The 11,208-nt window shown below is 35.1% G+C and overlaps 1 protein-coding gene across 5 annotated transcripts in view; it reads left to right on the top strand.

Moving 5' to 3' along the window:
* LOC106459147 overlaps positions 1-11,208 on the top strand; it is a 250,810-nt gene that overhangs the window by 9,344 nt on the left and 230,258 nt on the right. For all 5 annotated transcript variants that reach the window (XM_022385750.1, XM_022385747.1, XM_022385762.1 and 2 more), the window contains 2 exons: positions 1,042-1,117; positions 6,751-7,364. In XM_022385750.1, the coding sequence (XP_022241458.1) occupies positions 1,042-1,117; positions 6,751-7,364 (690 nt within the window). The remainder of the gene's footprint in view (positions 1-1,041; positions 1,118-6,750; positions 7,365-11,208) is intronic.

Genomic DNA, 11,208 nt, shown 5'->3' with positions numbered 1-11,208 from the left:
CCAACCATTATTATAGACGAATGTTTCTTGTAACTCTGTACAATGCATATCAAGTGCCTTAGCCAGGAATAAAAAATAAAATAAAGGGACAAAACTAAAAATAAAAAGTCATGTTCTGAAATCTTTAGGTTTCCCTTCCCTGATTTCTTCCATGCATATATCCCACAACAATATCACTTTTAGAGCCGTGATTTTCTGTTTAACTCTTCTTAAGTTTCTCATTGGTTCTGCTTTATCCATCCGTTTTGGAATGACTTATCAGTGTGATATCACCAGCCATGAGTACAAGTGGCATTGCCCAGTTATCCTACTTAAATATGCATCTATCTACAATAGACTCTGCACATTTTGGTCAGTTTGTGGCGTTCTAAAGTATTGTGTATCGGATGGAGAAGATCAGAAGCCATATATGCATAGGAAGGAGTAAAACTTTACTCATTGTTGTGTAGGATTTGTATAATTGCGCTATTGTTATTTTTCCATTAAATTAAACTTAATTACTCAAAGTTAAGTCATAAAACAATGGTGCTTTCTTATCACATAAAGTAAAATGTTTTCTGAATAGATATCACAAGTAATGTTATTTAGTTGTTAATTTATTTTATCCAAATTCCTAAAGCATCTTAGGTTGTTAGTGACGAGTAAAGAACTGTACATCAAAACCAAATACTTTTATTAATAATTAATGTTTTACATCAGGTAAATGAAATGAAATAATAGCTTGCTGTAACAATATGATCTCACGTTTTTATAATTGAAAAAGTGAGCGTTTTTGTGTTAGTGCTCTAAATATTTGTTTATATTTTCCAAGACTCCTTTTCACAACAGAAGAATAATTGTGTACTGGATAACTCTTGCTTTGAATCCAGTGTATGCATAGTGAATCCTGGGATCTGACAAAACTCCAGACCGAAAAGTGGAGCTTGAATCAATAAATTAATATACAAGTTCATTATCTTAAATATTGTAACATTTATATTTCGTTGGTTTATAAACTGAAGAGTACTAGAAATAAACACTGCTTCTTTTTTTCTTCTTCAGCCACAAGAAGACAATGACAGAGACTCCGGCACGGAATCTGACGACGAAGGAGCTGAAGTCAAAGAACTTCAAAAATGTTAGTAACATATTTTATTCTTTATTTAGAACTTTTTGACACTGAAAAAAAAATACTTGATTTATTTTTTGTTTATTTAGATCAGGGTTGTCATGCTACCTTTTAAATAAGTAATGCCTGGCGCGTGTTCTCTGTTATTGTAGTTTGAATGCATCACTTAATGATGGCGTTAATAATAATGAATAAAGTCAAACAGTAGGAACATTAGTATGATCTTAGCAAGTTCCAGGGCAGCAGAAAATCGTTCCACGAAGCTTTTTGACACCCGTGTTCTAAATTGATCGCAACTAATGATTGATTGGATGTTTGTGATGAACGTATCCTAGGTTGCCTTTTCAGCCGTGTACCATTTTGCTTAACCAAAGCTTCTTATGTACCACCATGCGCTAAACATTACTTTAAAATGGTGGAAGTTGTAAACCATGTTTTTACCACATTAGAATATTACTTATGTTATATAAGTTGTATTTATGTTATTTTTATGCAGAAAAAAACTCTTAGAATCTTTTCGTTTACCACATCCAACATCCACCCCATTTTTGTAAATCACTTGTGTAGGCTATTTATTTAGTTGAAATTCACTTGTAGCATAATAATGGTTGGAGACGGCTTGAATGGGTAATGAAGAAAACTTTAATACAACTTTAACATAACAGCAAATGTACAATGTTTAAACAAGGTTTTTGTCATCATCATCAATATAACCATCATTGCCGAAACGTTGTACATTTGCTGTTATGTTAAACTTATATTAAAGTTTTTTTTCATTACCCATTCAAGCCGTCTCCAAGCATTATTAGTCTCAAAGTGGGTTCCTCGTCATCGAATTTAACTTGTAGCATGTTTGGTCTTTACCACATCCAACATCCTCATGTACCTCCCGTTGTAAATCACTGCTGTAGGCTATTTGTATAGTCGGAATTAACTTGTAACATGTTCGAGCTTGTATATGTAACCTTGACTAGTTTATAATTAGTGACTTTCTTCCAGTTCACACCAACTTGCGTCTAGTTACGTTTTAATTAGTCTGCATCAGCTCAAACTGACTGGGTGTGAGCGTGTGTTCTAAACTACTAGTAACTTGCATAGTCTTGAATACTTAATTCTTATACTTTGAATATAATTTTACATTTAGTTTCAGTTATTTTAGTCAGTATCGCTAATCTTCTTTAATTCTTACCAGTTGGTTCATTGTAACTTCTTGCGTATCTGGATTCTGCAGTTTTCTCGCACATTGTTCATATCTTGCAACTCAGGTGTTATTTTGTAACTAGAAACCATTCATCTTTAGAGCTTAGCTGTTCATTTAACTTTTTTTTTACCAACAGATTGACCATTAAAAAAACTATTATTTTATTTGCTATGTTAATGCCATTCGAATAACTTTTCTTAGTCATGAGTATCATACATGTAGTGACGTGCACAGTGGCTAGATAAGATGTGTTGTCATGATTGGCCCACAACCGGTGTATTTTAGCGATGTCACTATCTATTAAACAAATTACATATTTATCCAGTATCAACTGATACCGAATAACTTATTGCATTGTCATGATTGACTCCTAAATATAAACTTGTTCTATAATCATGATCGGGCCTCATATGATTTTTTATATAAAAATGATCGGAGTTCGGAAAGTAACTTAGTGTAGGCAGGACCAGTTAACTTTCTTTATATAGTCATGATGGGGATTGCAGCTACAGGCTAGAGTGGTCATAATGGGGAATGCAGCTAACTAGCACAATAAATATGTATGTAGTGGCTTCTTTTAGTGCTGATTGCTTTAAAAGTAGTGTTTCGTTGTTTTTCCAGAGACTGTACACACTTAATGACGTGACAAGTGTTATGGACTCTTGTACATTTATTTGTGACTTGTTCTGTAGTCAGGGTCAACTTGATATTGTCCCGTAGCATTCTTATGAGATTCTGTGATATTTCCAAGAGACATCAAACTTATTTTGACATGATCTTGTTTACTTGTTTTTTTCAGTGTTCTTACAGTACACTAGTCTTATAACATGATTCTGAAAGTCCAAGACACCAAATATCGATTGATTTCAAGTTTGTATCTGGCTCATCAGGGAAAGACGAAGAAACCACACAAATGCTCTAGTTTTTGAGTTTCCTCTTGAACTTTTAACTGAAGGGTAATTGTTTAATAATAACTTTTTACCTTTCACATCAGAAGATGTCTAAGTTATAAGGTTAATGGAAAACTGGGCTTAAGATGTAGGCGCAGTGGATGTGTGGTAATTTACAGGATCGGTTGTCATATTTGAGATTTGGTTGAGTCTCTCAGGGTGGTAGTATTATGAAGATGCTGATGTACTTTGTAACCAAGGACGGTCTGGATAGGTTTTTAATCTGCTAGTTTGTATAAACATTGTCAGCAGTAGAAGACTAATCTGTGATATAAGGTATTAAAACTTTGATTACTTGGCAGTTGTATGAAAATAACGGGAACAAATTATTTCTCAGGGTGGTAGTATTATGAAGATGCTGATGTACTTTGTAACCAAGGACGGTCTGGATAGGTTTTTAATCTGCTAGTTTGTATAAACATTGTCAGCAGTAGAAGACTAATCTGTGATATAAGGTATTAAAACTTTGATTACTTGGCAGTTGTATGAAAATAACGGGAACAAATTATTACATAATTGTAGTAGTTTTATAAGTTTTATAGTTTTATATAAGGTATTAAAACTTTGATTACTTGGCAGTTGTATGAAAATAACGGGAACAAATTATTACATAATTGTAGTAGTTTTTTTGTGTGCGTATTCAGAATAATAAAAAGAATGAAAATTTATAATTTGTTTCACATACGATGGACATCGGTGAATTAAGTCGACAAACTACTGTTAATTAGTTAGTATACGGTCGTTGTTTGTTTCGTGTATCCATGCAACACAGAGAGAGGATGGCAACTGCGAGTGACATAGTACTATGTTCTACAGTAAAGTACTTAACAAGGGGAAGATGTAGAGAATCTGTGCTACGTTGATCCTGACAAGGGTGCACCAAATGAAATTGTTTGTTTGTTTTGAATTTCGCGCAAAGCTACACGAGGGCTATCTGCGCTAGCCGTCCCTAATTTAGCAGTGTAAGACTAGAGGGAAGGTAGCTAGTCATCACCACCCACCGCCAACTCTTGGGCTACTCTTTTACCAACGAATAGTGGGATTGATCGTCACATTATAACGCCCCCACGGCTGAAAGGGCGAGCATGTTTGATGTGACGGGGATTCGAACCCGCGACCCTCAGATTGCGAGTCGAGCGCCCTAACCACCTGGCCATGCCGGGGCCCTAACCACCTGGCCATGCCGGGGCCCTAACCACCTGGCCATGCCAATTTCTGTAAGGGAAAAAAAGTGTTAGGATTGTGTCGATATAAACTGTACTGTTATTTTTTAAGTATTGAAAGTGGTACCCTTTATTAAAAATCTTTTTAAGAACTTCATTTTAAGTAATTTATTTACGAATTATGTCAAAAAAGTTATAATCAAACCCTCACGTACAGTCCTAATGAAAGTCTTATTCTTGTTTGTGAGGAGAGTAGTTTTATTTAAAATTGTGTTCTGGGATAAGGAAATGGTTGTTGCACAAACCGTAGTTATTTTTCTAATTGTCTGAATCTTGAATACTCAAAGTGTGAAATATTTTATGTATTTCTGTTTGTGTTGCCATAGGTGGCGCCATATTGTTTATACTATTTCGGTCACATACATAGATACATATATACACGCTACTTTCACTATAGTAAGAAGATGAGTAATGAGCAGTGTGCTGAAGAAACGACTGACTACTGGTCATGTTTCAACAAAATATCATCGCTGCCCACATTGATGCGTTTTTGGGGAGGAAAATGACCACATCTTCATCAGCGTAATAATACATCATAACATAATACATGTTTTATCAAGCAGTCGTTTCAGACAAAAGGCTACTGTCCAGAATGCACACTTGTTAACCCAGATCCTCGACCTGGATACATACGAATTATCTAAAACGTTTTGGAATACCAACTGAGAAGCAGAAAGAACAGACCCTGTAATTGTGTTGTACTTCGAGCTAGTTAGAAAAAAAAAGTGACAGGATATTCCACTCGAAACGTACCACTGGTAAGCGGCAAGTAACTAATCAAGTATAAGATGTGATAAAAGCCAAAAGGTAGGCCCACAGATAAAATGGTGTCTGAATGGTAATACAAGAAGCCTCGTCCTCTCTGGAGTTGTTTTATCCCCATACTTTTAACAATACCTTATAAATATGCATATTACACAAACATATCAAACAAAAACGGGAATAATTAGGTTTAATTCTAAGAAATTTCCGTAAATACTGTTTATTAATTCTCCCAAATAATAAGCTCTCTGAATATATTGATTTGCAGCTTAATTACACGTCTTTATTATTAACCCTCCATAATTAATTTGTCATTATATGTATAGATACATGTATGCATGCTAGTGTTCAAATGAATTCACCTATTAACTCACTATCAGGTGCTTTAAACACAGACCATAAATTACGTTTTAGCAAATCATTACCTACACCCATCCAAGGAGTCCTCAGGACGGAAAAAAAAAATGTTATTAAGTTCACTTGGTTAAATATTTACATGAAAAAAAAAGTTATCTGAGCAATCCATACCTAAGTTTTAACAGATAAAGGTAGAGGTAAGACAATTAGTCAGTCCCCGCCGCCAATTTTTGGACTACTCTAATCGAATAGTGGGATTTGACTGTCACTTATATAACTCGTATAACGCATCTACTGCCGCAAAGTGCAACAGGACACGAATCCCCGGATTCACAGTCCGCACGCTAACCACTAGGTCTTCCAATTAGGCATCAAACATCTATGGGGCAAATTTTTTTAGTCTATGGGCTACATCATGCTATTTGGTGAAATTTGACTTACAAAATTTATTAGGAACATCTTTCAAACTGCCTTAAAAACAACAATTATCTGAAGATGGTGTTTACGCTCACTGTCCTTGAGAAGAACAAAAAAATGATAGGTCAGGACACAACATGCGGGATAGAGAAAGAATACTCGTTCAAACTTCCTAATCTCGACATGGGGTCCAGCATTATCAAATTGCAATAGAATATCTTCCTATTTGGTACCATTTCATTGGGCCCCCAAGAAAAATTATTTTTTTTAGAAAATATTTAGTTCTTCTAATTGTTTTTGTTTTCATGAGGTATGAGTTCTTCTAATTGTTTTTGTTTTCATGAGGTATGAGTTCTTCTAATTGTTTTTGTTTTCATGAGGTATGAGTTCTTCTAATTGTTTTTGTTTTCATGAGGTATGAATACTACAATTAGTAGTTACTGGCGGTGTTTCTGCTAGCATGTATAAATAAAAACAAAATTGGTAGAATGAAACATCACGGTTCCTAAGCTCTTTTCTATTCCATATTGACTTCAAGTGACTACCTATTGTAAATAAAATACCCTTTGTAGTAGTGGATCATTAGATTAACATGAAATATCGTGGGAATAGCTCCATTATTTACTGGGATTGCGTTGTCCCAATACATTTTATTGTGTTTGTTTTATTAATAGCAGTTGGCTGCAGATCTACATTTATTTGTATATAAAATAATGCTTGTGTTTTATCCAGATATGGAAAACGGAATACATCACGAGGTAAAGAGGGATAGACATCGAGTCGTGAGAAGTCCTCCGGCAGATACTGATGAGCCTGGAGACACTAGTAGTGAGGGAAGGCAGCAGCTATCTCGAGCCTCCAAGACTGACGTGGATAGCCCCTTACCAGAGTCGATTCTAGACTCTGCCCTCCCCAGTGACAGTGACCATAACTTTGATCACCACAGCTCGGAGGAGGAGCTGGAAGTGATAAACTGTACCAGTAGTCTGATCACCAGGGGGAGAAGTAACACCTATCCTGAGAAGAGAAAGTGGTCTCAGGCAAACTGTTGTAGCGCTGCTGAAAACTCGGGCTCATCTGATGATGAGGTGCGGGACCTTATGTGTTTCTCAGCTCCTGTGGAGTTTTGTGCTTCCCCACCTGCAAACGTACACAAGCCCAGCCAGTCTCTGTCCCCACCACCCAAAGTGTTTCATTCAGCCGCAGCCAACATCCCGGCTTTTGAGGTATGTTCAGTGTCACCCCGTAACAATTCTCCGAAGAAGATACATCGACATGCTGCAACCAACAGAGTTAGAAGGGACAACGTTCAACGGCCATGTCTAGACTTTGAGAAAATGCAGCAGGTAGGAATTTTATGTTCTTAATATTTGAAACAGCAGGCTCTGATACTGCCAGTTACTGAAGGAGGACATGCCTTTAACTTGATATTGAACTGATTCTGTATATTGCTTAAAAGTCTGATTTTCATGTATAGTTCAATCTTTCTAGAACCAGATTCTGTACACCCAGTTCTTTAATGTTTTAATAGCTCTCTGTAATGTTCTACAAAAGTTCACATCTTAGTTATGCTCAGACATATACATACAAACACTTAAAGTATGATTATTTCAGATGCAGAGCAGCTAATGTTCTCTGCATTTTTTTCATGTTATTGGAAGTTTCTCCTTGTCGCAGAAATTTGCAGAAAATGTGTAAATGATGAAAGTAATATCCATTTGATAACAAAACTAAACTAATAACTTGAAATAATATAAGAACCATCATAATAACTATTCTAATACTTGTAAACAACGAGTGTACTATATAAGATTAAAAGAGGAGGAGCAGAAAAAATTATGTAGTTGGTTATTGACTTGACATGATTTCAACATGATCTAACTTTCTACAATACGAGCTTTTATATGGCATATACCAGTTAGAATTAAATAAATTATTTTTACAAACTGCGTTGCAAGTTTTAAATATTGGATTATCAGTATTTTTGTAATGATAGCTCCACTAAGGTCGTGATGCACGTATAGGTCTCCTTTCTATATGTAATGTATGCACGTACGTCAATTATAATACAATAAGTTGGCCCACTTTTTGTTTAACTGTATCACTATTAGGTAGTGTTACGCATAAACTATAACAGCTGCATTTTCGATAACCAGGACAACTATCTCGTTATTGATATTGGATGGTGATATTGCCAACTTTTATGCTCTGAATATTATGAGTAGACCAAACTACAAATTGTAGAGTTAATATCATGCAAGAGAAAACAGTAGATAAAAACGGTGTAGCTGTTGGAAAGCTGTTGCGCTGCCTGTTAGTGGTAGATGAAGTTGGATACTTGCCAGAGGGCTTTCAACTTAGGACTTATCCAAACTGATACACGTTAAAATATTTGTATTGTTGAGAACACTACACTGAACAAATGTGACATCCTGTAAGGAAATATTCTGGGTAGATATACAGTGTCTTTTAAACGCAATACAGATAAATGGTGTAAGTAAACAAAACGCCACAAGTTTCCTCAGAACACAATAGTAATCAATTATGTGATTAATATTAACTTCTTATTAAAGCAAGTCACATTCCTAGATCAAACAAACCTAGTTATGAATACAGTGGTTAAATATCCCGTTATTATAGTCTTTCTTGTAATGATAAGAATTCTTTGCAACGGTTGTATACCATCACTGTTAGAGATTTTCTACCCTAATCTCGATAATATCTCACGAGATTTCGGTTAGTCCTAAATCCACATACTAAGTTAACATTTCAAATAACCTTTATAATTAAATTAAATATATATAAATTCATTGAACATTCTAATCAACATAGTGAATAAAGGTAACATTAAAAAACTTAATTATAGAAAATACGCGACTTGCCTCATACACTACCTTAAATCTCATGTTCTTAGAAAACTTGACATCAGTACACTCAACATTTTATATAATCCGCATAACAACGTATTGTGACCAGTGAAAGCCCGATAAATGTCTCTCTGACAGTGTAACTTAAGCTTGACATGTGAAATAAGTTACTCCATAACCATTAGCTATAGAGTTGGGTAGCAGAGCGGTAAAGATAGTACAACAAAAACTGATGTTCATGAAAAAAAAAAGGAAGATTAAATGAATGACAGAATCGTACAAGAAGTAGTAAGAATATTGATACTTTAATTGGAACTTGACCAAGTTAAATGTAACAACAACAACAAAATTAACATACTATCACTTGTGTCTAACGACTGTTGGAAGTAACAGTTAAGTCCTAAGTTGTGCCCGAAATATATAGGTGGCGATAAGATCTTAGAAGGCTACCGTACAGACATATTCATCTGTTAAGATTCCTGGGAACATGGAGATAGGTAATCGTAACTACGAAAGAACACTTATTAACTGAACTTCACGAAAACGAAAATGTACTTTTCAGGCTAATTCTGCTTTAAGAAGGATCTTTTTATATATGTATTTTCTTTTACCAGACAAAATACGACAGTGACATAACTCGCATAAAATGACACGTGTTATGAACAGCTGGTGGGTGGGGGTTACCGCAATGTTTCTTTTTTTTAAACATCTCATTCAGTTATGAAGATATCTCGATAAAAATGGGTTATTTGACAGAAGAAAAGCAATGCTTTCTTCTAGGGCAACTTTTTTTTCTGAAGCCCAGTAAATAAATCGTGAAATGTAAGTTAACATTCGTTTTTAAAGGAGGATCTAACCTTCCTATTAGTCGAAATATGTCAATTATCTTAGAGCTACACCTATATGCTTAGTAGTTTTATAATATGATATTAAAATGATATACGAAGAACGTAATATTTTGCTTGAAAATGATTTTCTGTCTCCGAAAAGTTTAAACGTAGCCCGGCATAGTCAGGTTGTTAAGGAGCTCGAATCTTAATCTGCGGGTCGCGGGTTAGAATCCCAGTCCCACCAAACATGCTCGCCCCTTCAGCCGTGGAGGCGTTATAATGTGACGGTCAATCCCACTATTCGTTGGTAAAAGAGTAGCCTAAGAGTTGGCTGTGGGTGGGGATGACTAGCTAGCTGCCTTCCCTCTAGTCTTACACTGCTAAATTAGGGAAGGCTAGCGCAGATAGCCCTCGTGTAGCTTTGCGCGAAATTAAAAACAAAACAAAACAACAACAAACAAACAAGTTTAAATGTATATTGTATAATTGACGGTCAATCCCACTATTCGTTGGTAAAAGAGTAGCCCAAGAGTTGGCTGTGGGTGGGGATGACTAGCTAGCTGTCTTCCCTCTAGTCTTACACTGCTAAATTAGGGACGGCTATCACAGATAGCCCTCGTGTAGCTTTGCGCGAAATTAAAGAAAACAACAAAACAACAACAAACAAACAAGTTTAAATGTATATTGTATAATTTTCAAAATTTTAGCATCATTATTTTCCAGAATTACGACTTTTCCATGAGTCATATTAAATCTTCAATACCAAACTGCCCATAAATTCTAAGCATTTTGGGATAGCTCTAAATTTTTTAATGGTAACATCAGGTATTGTGTATTAAAATATAACTTCACCACTCATTTATTATTAAATAACCTTAATAACGTTTAACCTTTCTTTCTGTCAGGTAGCTTAATTTTTTAGATCTTCTTAAATTAATAAGATTCCATAAACATTACACTGACTCCCTCCCCAGCAGGGGTATGGTAACACTATTACAAAGAGCTCCCTCCTACTTCCTTACACATAGATTATCAGAGTTAAAAAAGAAAAAAAATGTTTGTCTAATAACTGAAGTAATCATGGTACAGATGTTAGCTGTAAGGTTTACTTTTATATTGGTAAATCCAAAACTTGTGGTGTCTTGTGTTAACTTCTGACCTTAAACACAGCATTTATAAGTCTGTCTTGAAATTGCTGGGATATGTAAATAGACGTTAAGCTTCCTTAGTTTGTTTATCTGTGGCAATAAACTATACTAGAATGATGTGTGTTTATCTCTAGTTCAACGTATTCGGATCACATTTTTGAATAATCGGAAACTTCATGTACAAGTTGATGATTCACCATCAAAAATGATTTTTAGTGAACACCTTTAAATATTTATATTCCAACAAAACTAAGAGTGTCGTGAGTTAGTGTCAAAATGATTTTTAGTGAACACCTTTAAATATTTATATTCCAACAAAACCAAGAGTGTCGTGAGTTAGTGTAC

The sequence above is a fragment of the Limulus polyphemus genome, unplaced genomic scaffold, assembly GCF_000517525.1.
Source record: "Limulus polyphemus unplaced genomic scaffold, Limulus_polyphemus-2.1.2 Scaffold26, whole genome shotgun sequence".
In the NCBI taxonomy this organism is placed as follows: domain Eukaryota; kingdom Metazoa; phylum Arthropoda; class Merostomata; order Xiphosura; family Limulidae; genus Limulus; species Limulus polyphemus.
Note: the sequence above shows the minus strand (reverse complement) of the source record. Positions and strands in the feature narration are given on the sequence as shown.